The following is a 15,365-nucleotide window of genomic DNA, read 5'->3' as shown; positions in this document are numbered from 1 at the left end:
TTTAATTTTTTAATTATGGGTTATAATTTGAATTATAAGTGTTATTGGGATGGGAATACTCTCAAAGGTGTCATGAAACAATAGTATCTTGGTCTAATGCTTGATCAATATGTACAGCCATCCATGTAGTTAACTGTTCCTAGGGGCCATCCATGCAGTTTGCTGTTGCTAGGGGCCATCCATGCAGTTTGCTGTTGCTAGGGGCCATCCACGCAGTTTGCTGTTGCTAGGGATCATCCATACATTTTGCGGTTGCTAGGGGTAAGACAAACAATATTTTAGGTCGTATCTATAGAAATATTGAATATAAGTCTAACGATATTACACTTTGATTGTGTAACTTATTGATTAGGTCAAAGTTCGAGTGTTGTGTCAAGTCTTAGGCTTATTACCATAGGAAGGACATTCATCTGTTAGACAGAGTCCAGAGAAGGTTAATAGAATGGACAGAAGCCTTACATCTTCAACATTGATTTTTTTGAAAAAAGAGAAGTTAAAGGTTAGCCTGATTAAGGTGCTTAAGGTTGTAAAAGGAACTGATAGCGTTGATACATCATCGTAAAGTTTAGCAAAGTAAGAGTCATCTTCAGTCAAGACAATTTTGTTTTTTTAAATAAATTTAAGTGATTTTAATATACGCTTGACAGCATTATGAATGATAAGGGTTGACTTTAAGTGTTTTTTTTAATTAATTTTAGTTTAATTTAGAGGATAGGAAAACTGGGATAGATTGCTAGGATCCCAGTTAACCCTAAACATTATATTATAGTGAAGTGGTTATTTTGTATTTGGAACAACTATAATATTTGTTATTATCACAGCTTAATCTTTACAAAATGAAATCATGATTACTTCTTCATACGAAAAACATGAAAACTATTGTGGATGTTATTTATAAGTATCGTTCATTTTATAGATATCAACTGTTGTTTTATCTTTAAAGATGGGATAGCGGTAATTCTACGGATTTACGACGCTAAAAATAGGGGTTCGATTCTCGCATTGGACACAGCAGATACCCGATATGTCTACTATTCATAAATCTTTGGTTAATTCCATGTAATTTAATCCCGGTCGCACCAAACGTGCTCGCCCTTTCAGCCGTAGGGACGTTATAATTTTATGGTCAATCCCACTATTCGTTGGTAAAAGAATAGCCCAAGAGTTGGCAACGGGTGGTGATGATTAGCTGCCTTCCCTCAAGTCTTACACTGCTAAATTAGGGACGGCTAGTGCAGATAGCCGTCGAGTAGCTTTGTGCGAAATTCCAAAACCAACAAACCATGTAATTCAAGTATCATGGCATGGTCTTCGTATTGACAATACAAGTATAATTCTAAATTTGATTGTGAAATCAAGAACAATTTTAATTATTTATTTAAACTATATTTAACTTATTTTAAACTAAACAACTACCAAACGTCAGTATTAAAATCAGTTAGTTTCAGTTTCAGTTTCTGTTCCGTAGTTTTCATTTGTGGTTTACCCCTCTTCCCTTTAAACTGTTTGTTTTGTTTTGGCATCCAAACAATTGTATGACTTTAGTTGCTGACTCCTAAACACAAAGCTAGGGACTGAATTGTTTAGAAGTTTGCTTAACTGATCTGTATTACTTGATTTGATATTCATTATAACTCAGAACAAGACCAATTTGGTACAAAAGAGCATATCCTTACCTTAAAAAATAACGTTTTCATTATTTCTAACAGGACCAACATGGATGTAGTACAGAAAGACCCCCAACACAGTTGGTTGCATGCTCTTTAGATCAATATGTGATTTAAAGGACCTAACTTCGTGCAGTATTTGTTGTACTGCAGTAGCAACCAGATCTTTAAACAAAAATGACACCTTTCTGACATTTTTGCAATTAAAATCAAGTTTATTTGCCCTCTATTGTCACAGTAATACATCTTTTAACATGTTGACTGCCAAGTATTTCAGCTGCTACAATAAAACTCTAATGCTTCTTCATTTTGTAACTTTTTTCGTGACGCCATTTTGGATCGAAAGTGAAACAATTTGTAAGTAGGTCAAATGCGTGTATGGTGCTGACATCTAGCATTTACGTTAGTTATTATTGAGAACGAAAATAACTCGTCCGTGGCACTGTGTTACCGATCGGCTTGGACGAGTTATCTCGTCTACGGCACCGAACTGGTTAAATGTTCTGCTGTTACGTATTATAATTTATCTCGGACGAGTTTTCGATTTCTTATGTTACGTATGTTAACGTATTCTTATTTCAAGTAATCGGAAAATTAGAAGTTAATTAACTGTTAATATGTGTCAACTTTTACAGAAATATATTTTTGATATAAAAACTAAAGAAATACAATATATAATAGCGGTTATAATAGCTATTACAAATTATGATTTATATGCAAGAATTTTACAAACATAGAAACTATACAGTATCTTCTATCTGGTCTATCATTGAATATTTTATCGATGGTCAAGGTCCACAACGAGCAAGTTAGATCTTAGTTGATTTTGTTACACCTCGCCTATGCTAATGATGTCTTTTCTAGGCTAGCCTCACACCCTTACAAGCTCACTTCATGTCTTCGTAGAAATTGTAACGTCAGAAGTAATTTGCTGAAGTTGAACGGTTTGTAATGTTCGAAATCTGTAACGTTATTGGTCAAATTCTATAGCTTTCAAATTAATATTTATATAAGTAACACTCCTATAACTCTCGGCACTTTGGTTTTTATTTATGAATCACGCGAGTTTCTCAACGTTTCAACTATATTCTAGTGCGTTTTCCTAAAACAAATATTGTTTATTCTCACTTTCAAGAATCTTCTGCAAATTTCAAGAACAGGCGAGACTTGCGCAATGCACAGTCAAGAATATACGTCACTTGCAAATAAAACACAAAACAACTATACATAAACAAGCGCGAGGACTAAAATAAATGTACGACAGTAAATCCGTTTCACTGCATGCAGTTAATTGGCATTCTTACGAAACATAACGTGAAATATCTTTCATTTATGCTACAGTTACGACAGAAAGTGTTCGTAACCCTGCGTCTCGAGTGGTTTTTTGTTCATAACTTAAAGAGTATCACGAGTAAGCTAATAGAAGTAGGATATATTATAAATATTATACTAACACACATCTACATAAATTTTTATGTAAATTAAACGACAAATAAACTGTTTATAAACAAATAACCAAAAATAGGAGGAGCAGAAAGTGTTCGTACAGTTTAGAACGTGTGAAAAAAACTAATATTCCCGTAAAATAATTGTTTAGTTTGGTGAATAAACTACATTATACCATTCCAGAACTAGACACTTAGTTCATAATTATTGGAATTTAGCCAACAAAAAAATGTACTTCCGGCAACTTAGCGCCGTCTCAGTCATTATCTGCTTGGTCATGATGGCGAACAGGAAACAACTGTCCAGTGATTTAAACAACCGAATTATGTTAAAATACAAGTCTCGTGTGTCTCTTTCCGGTATTGCTACACAACTTAATGTGCCGAAATCTACTGTTCAAAGCATCATTGCCAAGTTTAAACTTACAGGATCAACTGCTAACCTCCCTCGTTCCGGACGCCTCACCAAAATTCCAGAGAGAACTAAGAGGAAGTTTCTCAGAGAAGTTAGTAAGAACCCTCATTTAGCACGTAATGACATACAAAAACTTGTGAGGTAAACTGTGGTTGAAGTAAGCACCTCTGCAGTTACGATCATGTTACGCTCTTTTGGGTTCAAAGCATGCCGTCCTCGTAGAACTCCATATTTAAAGCCTGTTCATTAAGAAGCACGATTGAGGTTTGCAAGAAAGCATGTAGATAAACCCTTTACCTATTGGAAGAGTATTCTTTGGTCAGACTAGACTAAAATGGAGCTGTTCAGCCACAATGATGTTCGCTATATTTTCCGTTAGAAGGGGAAACAAAATCTTCCAAAGAACACCGTCCCTACACTTAAACAGGGATTTGGCTCGATCATGCTGTGGGATTCCTTCAGCTCTTCTGGTGTAGGCAAACTTCATCGCGTCAACAGAATCATGAAAAAAGAAAAGTACGTTGAGATATTAGGCACTTATATCAAGAATGATGCTCTCGGAACTTGCGGCTTGGGCGTCGTTGGATCTTCCAGCACGACAATGACCCTAAACACACATCGAAATATGTGCAATCCTGGTTGCAGAGGAACCATATAAGCGTTCTGGAGTGGCCATCGCAGTCATCCGATCTCAACCCAATTGAAAACGTTTGGCATAAGTTGAAGACCAGGGTTCATCATCGTCATCCGAAAAACTTGCAAGAGTTGGAGGCCTTCTGTAAAGAAGAATGGAACAAAATACCAGTCGAGTACTCTCAAACGATCATGGAGGGCTATGAGGAGAGATTGTGTCAAGTAGTTCACGTGAAAGGCTACACAACTGACCATTAAAGTAGATGCACGAACACTTTCTACCTCTCCTATGTTTGGTTATTTGTTTATAAACAGTTTGTTTGTCGTTTAATTTACATAAAAAAATATGTAAATGTGTGTTAGTATAATATTTGAAATAAACCCTACTTTCATTATCCTAATCGTGATACTTTTTAAGTTATGAAGAAAAAACTACTCACGACGCAGGTGTACGAACACTTTCTGTCGTAACTGTAAACCTTAATCTGCGACAGTTGTTATTTAACACAGTGATTTTTCGATGCGTTATTTTTTAGCTTAGCTTAGGCAGAGAGCTCCACAATGAACTGTTTGTGGTCTCCAGAAGTGAAATCATATACATTTCAAATTAAGAATAACTCTCTTGAACATGCACAGGAATGATAGATGGAGTAGATACTTTAGAATTTTTAGTATCTATCCATGACTTCGATCTGATACGAGAATGTTACATTAGTCCTATTATGATTGTCGTTCATTTTGTTTATTTCCGCAAAATAGCCATAAACCATCTGAAGAGAAAGAGAAAACAAAATGACTTGGTTAAGTTACAGCATAATTTGGTTCATAAAACTGAATTGTTGTTGTTGTTATTTGTACATCTGTGTTTGTTTGTCGTCCTGTTATCACTGTTTAACATCACCAAATCTGCTGCATTATTTGGATCTTTGCACTGTTCTGTTGGAAATCACTGTACCCAAAAATTATAGATACATTTTTATTTTTATGCACATATGTTACAGGTTGTTGAACTTAAGGCATTTCACAATCAGATTACAGCGAGTCAGGAACACATGACATAACGAAAGGCGGCTATGTAGCGAAGTATGATATATTGAAAATAAAAATTTTACTTCAATCTAAACATAGTTTTGCTAAGCAGCAAACAGTAAAACCTGTGTTGATCGCGTTTTATAAACTGCATACTTTTGTATTTGACCGTTACCGATCCTTTCACCGTTAAATTTGTGTGTTTCTCACTTTAAGTTATTCAGTGTGATTAATAATAGATAGAAGTACAAGGTTTGTTTTGTTTTGAATTTCGCGCAAACCTAAAAGAGGGCTATCTGCGCTAGCCCTCCCTAGCTTAGCAGTATAATACTAGAGGGAAGACAGCTAGTCATTACCACCCACCATCAGCTCTTGGGCTACTCTTTTACCAACGAATAGTGTGATTGACCATCACATTATAACATTATAGCACGATTGGTATGACGGGGATATAAAGCTCGCGATCCTCAGATTACAAGTCGAGTGTCTTAACCATCTGGTCATGCTGGGCCTGGCTTATATGAAGATATAATGTAATAAGTAATTGGTTAGATTTCTTTCTTTCCTTTTTAGTATAATATAAATCCATCTATATTTAAGTTTTTTATTAACTAATTGACGTGATTTTGATATACATTTCAAGTAGAAAAAATATTCAAACATATATATTAAGAAAAAAACAACTAAATTAATAATTATATAAAATACTAATGAAATAATTGTATTGATTTTTAGTCACTCAAATTTGTTCATTATGAAACAGAATTCTGCAGAGTGTGGTAACTGTGCTCATTACGTAAATGTGAACGTACTCAGAAAAACAAACAATATATTAAGCGTGATCATATAAAGACAAGTGTATTCATTTTTATATCTCACATCATTTCTTGTACCCCCCAAATATATTTAAATTTTCTGTAGTAGAAGTTGTTTTTTGTTTTGAATATTTTCTTCTGCCATGGTTAGGCCCCGCATGGCTAGGTAGTTACGGCGCTCCACTCGTAATCCGTAGGTCGCGGGTTCGAATCCCCGTCGCACCAAACATGCTCGCCCTTTCAGCTGTGGGACGTTATAATGTTACGGTCAATCCCACTGATCCCCGTTGGTAAAAGAGTAGCCCACGATTTGGCGGTGGGTGGTGATGACTAGCTGCATTTCCTCTAATCTTACACTGCTAAATCAGGGACGAATAGCGCACACAGCCCTCGTGTAGCTTTGCACAAAATACAAAATAAACGAAACCGTCATGGTTTTATCACTTCATAACAATTGTGCATTCTACAACATCTTACATCTACTAGCTTATAGTATCTATGGAAACTCACCCACTACTTGACTAACAAAGGTATTTTTACCCAGTTTAAGAACATTTAGAAATTATAAAAAAAAACTGGTAAATAACCAGTTAATTTCCGATAATAAAATAATACCAGATTTTGTTTTCATTTTTAAAGGAAATATTACATAAAGGTAAAGACAACAGTGTCATCTGCAAAGTTTTATTCGGTATGTCTGCGGACTCGCACCGTCAGAAGCCACTTTCGGTACCCACAGTGTGTTGTGCACAGGTAGCTCGTCTTGTAACTTTGTGCCAGTTTCGATACCCACAGTGTGTAGTGCACAGGTAGCTCATCTTGTAAATTTGTGCCACTTTCGGTACCCACAGTGTGTTGTGCACAGGTAGCTCATCTTATAACTTTGTGCCACTTTCGGTACCCACAGTGTGTTCTGCACAGGTAGCTCATCTTGTAACTTTGTGCCACTTTCGGTACACACAGTGTGTTGTGCACAGGTAGCTCATCTTGTAACTTTGTGCTTAATTCAATACAAACAAACAATTCATGATTCACGAACAAATATCAGCTTATCCAGACTACTGTAACGAGACTATTTGAGACTACTATATACAGAGACTACACACACAGTATTGTTACAGTGCTCCAGGTGCCTAGTACTCTTAATACTTTATGCTGGGGATATCAGTGTATATTTTGTGTATGACTTAGTTCTTATTAGTTTTTATTGTTGTAAGTAGACTATTGTATGTCTGATTATCCCTTAGTATATACTACGTGGTTCTTTAATAGGGTACTAAAGAGATTTGTTTGTTTTGTTTCTTTTTTGAATTTCGAGCAAAGCTATTTCACGGCTATCTGCGGTAGCCGTCCCTAATTTAGCAGTGTAAGACCAAGGGAAGTCAGCTAATCATCACCACCAACCGCCAACTCTTGGGCTACACTTTTACCAACGAATAGTGTGATTGACCATCACATTATAACATTATAGCACGTTTGGTATGACGGGGATACAAAGCTCGCGATCCTCAGATTACAAGTCGAGTGTCTTAACCATCTGGTCATGCTGGGCCTGGCTTATATGAAGATATAATGTAATAAGTAATTGGTTAGATTTCTTTCTTTCCTCTTTAGTATAATATAAATCCATCTATATTTAAGTTTTTTATTAACTAATTGACGTGATTTTGATATACATTTCAAGTAGAAAAAATATTCAAACATATATATTAAGAAAAAAACAACAAATTAATAATTATATAAAATACTAATGATTTAATTGTAATGATTTTTAGTCACTCAAATTTGTTCATTATGAAACAGAATTCTGCAGAGTGTGGTAACTGTGCTCATTACGTAAATGTGAACGTACTAAGAACAAACAAACAATATATTAAGCGTGATCATATAAAGACAAGTGTATTCATTTTTATGTCTCACATCATTTCTTGTACCCCCCAAATATATTTAAATTTTCTGTAGTAGAAGTTGTTTTTTGTTTTGAATATTTTCTTCTGCCATGGTTAGGCCCCGCATGGCTAGGTAGTTACGGCGCTCCACTCGTAATCCGTAGGTCGCGGGTTCGAATCCCCGTCTCACCAAACATGCTCGCCCTTTCAGCTGTGGGACGTTATAATGTTACGGTCAATCCCACTGATCCCCGTTGGTAAAAGAGTAGCCCACGATTTGGCGGTGGGTGGTGATGACTAGCTGCATTTCCTCTAATCTTACACTGCTAAATCAGGGACGAATAGCGCACACAGCCCTCGTGTAGCTTTGCACAAAATACAAAATAAACGAAACCGTCATGGTTTTATCACTTCATAACAATTGTGCATTCTACAACATCTTACATCTACTAGCTTATAGTATCTATGGAAACTCACCCACTGCTTGACTAACAAAGGTATTTTTACCCAGTTTAAGAACATTTAGAAATTATAAAAAAACTGGTAAATAACCAATTAATTTCTGATAATAAAATAATACCAGATTTTGTTTTCATTTTTAAAGGAAATATTACATAGAGGTAAAGACAACAGTGTCATCTGCAAAGTTTTATTCGGTATGTCTGCGGACTCGCACCGTCAGAAACCACTTTCGGTACCCACAGTATGTAGAGCACAGGTAGCTCATCTTGTAACTTTGTGCCACTTTCGGTACCCACAGTATGTAGAGCACAGGTAGCTCATCTTGTAACTTTGTGCCACTTTCGGTGCCCACAGTGTGTAGTGCACAGGTAGCTCGTCTTGTAACTTTGTGCCACTTTCGGTACCCACAGTGTGTTGTGCACAGGTAGCTCATCTTATAACTTTGTGCCACTTTCGGTACCCACAGTGTGTTGTGCACAGGTAGCTCGTCTTGTAACTTTGTGCCACTTTCGGTACCCACAGTGTGTTGTGCACAGGTAGCTCATCTTATAACTTTGTGCCACTTTCGGTGCCCACAGTGTGTAGTGCACAGGTAGGTCATCTTATAACTTTGTGCCACTTTCGGTACCCACAGTGTGTAGTGCACAGGTAGCTCATCTTGTAACTTTGTGCTTAATTCAATAGAAACAAACAATTCATGATTCACGAACAAATATCAGCTTACCCAGACTACTGTAACGAGACTATTTGAGACTACTATATACAGAGACTACACACACAGTATTGTTACAGTGCTCCAGGTGCCCTAGTACTCTTAATACTTTATGCTGAGGATATCAGTGTATATTTTGTGTATGACTTAGTTCTTATTAGTTTTTATTGTTGTAAGTAGACTATTGTATGTCTGATTATCCCTTAGTATATACTACGTGGTTATTTAATAGGGTACTAAAGAGATTTGTTTGTTTTGTTTCTTTTTTGAATTTCGAGCAAAGCTATTTCACGGCTATCTGCGGTAGCCGTCCCTAATTTAGCAGTGTAAGACCAAGGGAAGGCAGCTAGTCATCACCACCAACCGCCAACTCTTGGGCTACACTTTTACCAACGAATAGTGTGATTGACCATCACATTATAACATTATAGCACGTTTGGTATGACGGGGATATAAAGCTCGCGATCCTCAGATTACAAGTCGAGTGTCTTAACCATCTGGTCATGCTGGGCCTGGCTTATATGAAGATATAATGTAATAAGTAATTGGTTAGATTTCTTTCTTTCCTCTTTAGTATAATATAAATCCATCTATATTTAAGTTTTTTATTAACTAATTGACGTGATTTTGATATACATTTCAGGTAGAAAAAATATTCAAATATATATATTAAGAAAAAAACAACTAAATTAATAATTATATAAAATACTAATGAAATAATTGTAATGATTTTTAGTCACTCAAATTTGTTCATTATGAAACAGAATTCTGCAGAGTGTGGTAACTGTGCTCATTACGTAAATGTGAACGTACTAAGAACAAACAAACAATATATTAAGCGTGATCATATAAAGACAAGTGTACTCATTTTTATATCTCACATCATTTCTTGTACCCCCCAAATATATTTAAATTTTCTGTAGTAGAAGTTTTTGTTTTGAATATTTTCTTGTGCCATGGTTAGGCCCTGCATGGCCAGGGAGTTACGGCGCTCCACTCGTAATCCGTAGGTCGCGGGTTCGAATCCCCGTCGCACCAAACATGCTCGCCCTTTCAGCTGTGGGACGTTATAATGTTACGGTCAATCCCACTGATCCGCGTTGGTAAAAGAGTAGCCCACGATTTGGCGGTGGGTGGTGATGACTAGCTGCCTTTTCTCTAATCTTACACTGCTAAATCAGGGACGAATAGCGCACACAGCCCTCGTGTAGCTTTGCACAAAATACAAAACAAACGAAACCGTCATGGTTTTATCACTTCATAACAATTGTGCATTCTACAACATCTTACATCTACTAGCTTATAGTATCTATGGAAACTCACCCACTGCTTGACTAACAAAGGTATTTTTACCCAGTTTAAGAACATTTAGAAATTATAAAAAAACTGGTAAATAACCAGTTAATTTCTGATAATAAAATAATACCAGATTTTGTTTTCATTTTTAAAGGAAATATTACATAAAGGTAAAGACAACAGTGTCATCTGCAGAGTTTTATTCGGTATGTCTGCGGACTCGCACCGTCAGAAACCACTTTCGGTACCCACAGTATGTAGTGCACAGGTAGCTCATCTTGTAACTTTGTGCCACTTTCGGTGCCCACAGTGTGTAATGCACAGGTAGCTCATCTTTTAACTTTGTGCCACTTTCGGTACCCACAGTGTGTAGTGCACAGGTATCTCATCTTGTAACTTTGTGCCACTTTCGATACCCACAGTGTGTAGTGCACAGGTAGCTGATCTTGTAACTTTGTGCCACTTTCGGTACCCACAGTGTGTTGTGCACAGGTAGCTCGTCTTGTAACTTTGTGCCACTTTCGATACCCACAGTGTGTAGTGCACAGGTAGCTCATCTTGTAACTTTGTGCCACTTTCGGTACCCACAGTGTGTTGTGCACAGGTAGCTCGTCTTGTAACTTTGTGCCACTTTCGATACCCACAGTGTGTAGTGCACTGGTAGCTCATCTTGTAACTTTGTGCCACTTTCGGTATCCACAGTGTGTTGTGCACAAATGAATAACGGGATTGACCGTCACATTATAACGCCCTTACGGCTGAAAGGGCGAGCATGTTTGGCGCAACTGGGATGCGAAACCGCAACCCTCAGATTACGAGTCGCATGCTTTAACACGCTTGGCCATGCCGGGCCTACTAGAGAGAGAAGGAAAAGTGATTCTAGATGTAAATTGTAAGATAAATCCTGTTAAAGTTGATAATATTAAAAATAATAACAAGGATATTGAACCAGTTTAGTGGATATCAAAGAGAAATTGAAATTTGTTACAGAACACCAGATAAAACTGATGAAATTAGGGAGAGTCTGAAAGTAAGATTAACATTTCAACTGTTAATGAAGCTAATTAATTATGTTAGTTATGGGTGATTTTAATTTCAGATATATTAACTGGGATATGCTGGAGTCAAACCATAACGGACAGAGGTTTATGGAAACTGTTAAATTGGGATTTCTCAACCAATTGATCGAGGATCCTACTAAAAATAACGTTATTTTCTTTTTATTGTTAATTAACGACACAGAAATGGTTGAAGTAGTGTAAATTAGGGAATACCTAGGTACACGTGGTCATTGCTGCATGAGGTTTGATGTCTTGCTGTGTATGGAAATCAGGAATAATGATATTTTGAATCCAAATTTTCAAGCGATACGACAAGAATAATCCGTTGAGAATGGGGAAGCTGAGGTATCTGGAGGTTTATAAATTGTGGAAAGAAACATTGTTTAATATTCAAAACGAATATATTTCTTACAGAAAGAAACGGAAAGCTGCAAATAAAAATTCAGGCTGGTTCACGAAAGGTGTAAGAGATAAAACTTAATAAAACCATCACAAGTTTAAGAACTTTAAACTGACTGGTGGTAGGGAAGATTTAGAACATTTTAGAAGAAAACAAGAGTTGGTCAAACAGGAAACCCAAAGTGATGTATGATAACAATTGGGCTGAAAATATAAAAATAAACAGTAAGGATTTTTTATGTACATGTCAGGATGGGAATAGGACCCTTGAGGGGTAACAAAGAAAGGTTTGTATTTGATGATTATGAAATGGGTAGATTCATAAATTCTTTTTATTTTCTTTAAGCTGTATTCCTCATATTGAGCAAATGATAGATGAAGACAGTGTTGAAAAAGGCAATCGCATAAATTCTGAGCCTGTTAAAATAAAACTGGGAAGTTTCTAGAATGATAAGATTAGATAATATTTCTTCAAAGGTTTTGAATGAAGTTGAATATTGCATATTCAACCGCTAACCCTGGGCGGTTAGTACAACTCTACTAGTTTTTTTGCCAGTCCTTGAATAGTGAGTAAGTACCAGAGAATTGGAAGTTAGCTTGTATAACTCCAGTTTTCAGGGGCTGTGATAAAAATTTCCTCACTAATTATAGGCTTATTAGTCTTACATCAGTTCTGGGAAAAAGATTTTGGTAGTCAGATGAAAGATACTTTAGAAAGTAATTTAACAAAGTTTCAAATTGAATTGGATAGTCAATATAGTTTCACTAAGGGAAAATCTTGTCTTACAAATATTTTGACGCTTCGTAAATATCATTATATACGCAGATGAGGTTAAAGGTATATCTGGATTTTCAAAAAGCATTTGACAAAGTGTCACTTAAAACATTTGTGAAGAAAACTTATCTCTAACTAACTGGACACAAAAGTGGTCAGATGGAAGAAAACAGACGAGTTCAGTCAAACCGGATTAAGTGATGTTTCTCAGGTCTCTGTCTTTGGACTTTTACTCTCTTTGATTTACATAAATAAGATAGATAAAAGAATGGTCAATACATTATTTGTATTTGCTGATGATATCAATGCCCTGAGTGTTGCTGCCTGTGAAGAGGACGCTACTGATTTATAAAAGGATTTAGATCATCTAGTGAGTCAGGTAAATAAATGTCAGATGGGTTTACAGAGTGATAAATGCAAGATGTTGCCATTGGATTAACAATGTTATTAAAAAGGGATCTTGGTGTATTTATTTGTATTTTGAATTTCGCACAAAGCTACTCGAGGGCTATCTGTGCTAGCCGTCCCTAATTTAGCCGTGTAAGACTAGAGGGAAGGCAAGTAGTCATCACCACCCACCACCAAATCTTGGGCTACTCTTTTACCAACAAATAGTGGGATTTACCTCGCATTATAACGGCCCCACGGCTGAAAGGGCGAGCATGTTTGGCGCGACGGGGATGCGAACAGGCGACCCGCAGATTACTGGTCGCACGCCTTAACACGCTTGGCCATGCCAGGCCGATCTTGGTGTAACAGTAGATCAGTCTCTGATACCGTCCAATCAATGTACTGTTGCTAATAGTAGGGAAGTATGAGTCTTAGGTCGTGTTTACAAAAATATTGAACACAATTCTAAAGAGGTTACAATTTCAACATACAGATCACTGTTTGAGTTAAATCTCGAGTATTGGGTTTGCTTACTTAGGAAATACATTGAATGGTCAAAAATGGTTCAGAGGAAAATTACAAGAATGGTACCATGGATGGAGGGGTTGTTATGTGATGAAAGGTTAAAATCGATAATTTGTTTTTCAGAACAGAAGAGCTAGAGAGGTCTGATTGAAGTGGATTTTTCTTGAGAATAGAAGAGTTAGAGGGGTCTGATTAATTGAGGTGGATTTTTCTTGAGAAAAGAAGAGTTAGAGGGGTCTGATTGAGGTGATTTTTCTTGAGAAAAGAAGAGTTTGAGGGACCTAATTGAAATGGACTTTTCTTGAGAAAAGAAGATTTAGAGGGATCTGACTGAGGGGATATTTTTTGAGAAAAGAAGAGTTAGAAGGGTCTGATTTAAATGGGTTTTTCTTGAGAAAAAAGAGTTAGAGGGGTCTGATTGAGGTGGGGTTTATCTTGAGAAAAGAAGAGTTTGAGGGGTCTGATTGAGGTGGATTTTTCTTGAGAAGAGAAGAGTTAGAGGGATCTGATTAAAGTGGGGTTTTCCTTGAGAAAAGAAGAGTTAGAGGGGTCTGATTGAGGTGGATTTTTCTTGAGAAAAGAAGAGTTAGAGTAGTCTGATTGAAGTGGATTTTTCTTGAGAAAAGAAGAGTTAAAGTGGTCTGATTGAGGTGGGGTTTTTCTTGAGAAAAGAAGAGTTTGAGGGGTCTGATTGATGTGAATTTTTCTCAAGAAGAGAAGAGTGAGAGGGATCTGATTAAAGTGGGGTTTTTCTTGAGAAAAGAAGAGTTAGAGGGATCTGATTGAGGTGGATTTTTCTTGAGAAAAGAAGAGTTAGAGTAGTCTGATTGAAGTGGATTTTTCTTGAGAAAAGAAGAGTTAGAGGGATCTGATTGAGGTGGACTTTTCTTGAGAAAAGAAGATTTAGAGGGATCTGACTTAGGGGTTATGTTTTGAGAAAAGAAGAGTTAGAGGGGTCTGATTGAAGTGGGTTTTTCATGAGAAAAAAGAGTTAGAGGGGTCTGATTGAGGTGGGGTTTTTCTTGAGAAAAGAAGAGTTAGAGGGGTCTGATTGAAGTGTATATAATTGCAAAATGAATTGATAATGTCGATGCATCAACAATTTTCTTTACTAACAGCTAGAATTATAGAACTAGGATACACAAATATAGATTTAGCAAGATAGAAACTATTTTCAGCTAAGTCAGTAAATTTAAGTGCGTTTACAAGTAAGTTTGATGATTATACGAATGATCAGAGCAGCCTTTAATTTGTTGTTTTATTTTTTAATAGTTTTGTTTCGAGGATGGGACAGCGAAGATAAACCAATAATTCCTTGTTGTCCCATAGTATTAATTTATCTTATTATCATTTATCACTCTGTACTTAGCCTTAGAAAGATCTTACTTGTGAATATTTAAATTTGTTTTCTTATTCTCTACTCATGAAATTAATATTCTTGGATGTTATTACACATATAAGCAAGATTGGTAAGCTTTTGTGAAATTCGCATATTGATAATTAAAATACGTACAAATAAAAGCATATCAGGTAACTTATCTTCATTTATTTTTCTGTTTAAAACAGGTTTGAATTCTCGTTGTGTTGATGGGTGTTCTTTATCTGGCATTTAGAAACTGGCAAGGGATTTTTCATTTAATAACATTCTTCTGTTTAACAGATTGTCAAAATAATGGTAAGTTATTTAGTTTCTGTTTAAATATTAGATAATAAAGCAAGTTTGGTATTTTGACCAATAACTTACACCACCGATGTTTTGGTAAATGTTTTTCGTTATGTAATGTTATCGTTAGAAATGATCATTTTCGGACAATTTTGAATCACTCGAATATTTCTTTTTTCACCTATAATT

At 36.2% G+C, this 15,365-nt stretch overlaps 1 protein-coding gene across 12 annotated transcripts in view; it reads left to right on the top strand.

Annotated features, from left to right (window-relative positions):
- LOC143222408 (synaptogenesis protein syg-2-like) overlaps window positions 1–15,365 on the top strand; it is a 140,200-nt gene that overhangs the window by 5,335 nt on the left and 119,500 nt on the right. For 7 of the 12 annotated variants that reach the window (XM_076448952.1, XM_076448996.1, XM_076448942.1 and 4 more), the window contains one exon: window positions 15,080–15,188. The exons of the other annotated variants lie outside the window; for them this stretch is intronic. In XM_076448952.1, the coding sequence (XP_076305067.1) occupies window positions 15,101–15,188 (88 nt within the window). In that variant the 5' untranslated portion in view covers window positions 15,080–15,100. The remainder of the gene's footprint in view (window positions 1–15,079; window positions 15,189–15,365) is intronic. 12 annotated transcript variants of the gene reach the window in all.

The sequence above is a fragment of the Tachypleus tridentatus genome, chromosome 1, assembly GCF_004210375.1.
Source record: "Tachypleus tridentatus isolate NWPU-2018 chromosome 1, ASM421037v1, whole genome shotgun sequence".
NCBI lineage: Eukaryota > Metazoa > Arthropoda > Merostomata > Xiphosura > Limulidae > Tachypleus > Tachypleus tridentatus.
This window is presented reverse-complemented; position numbering and strand designations above follow the sequence as displayed.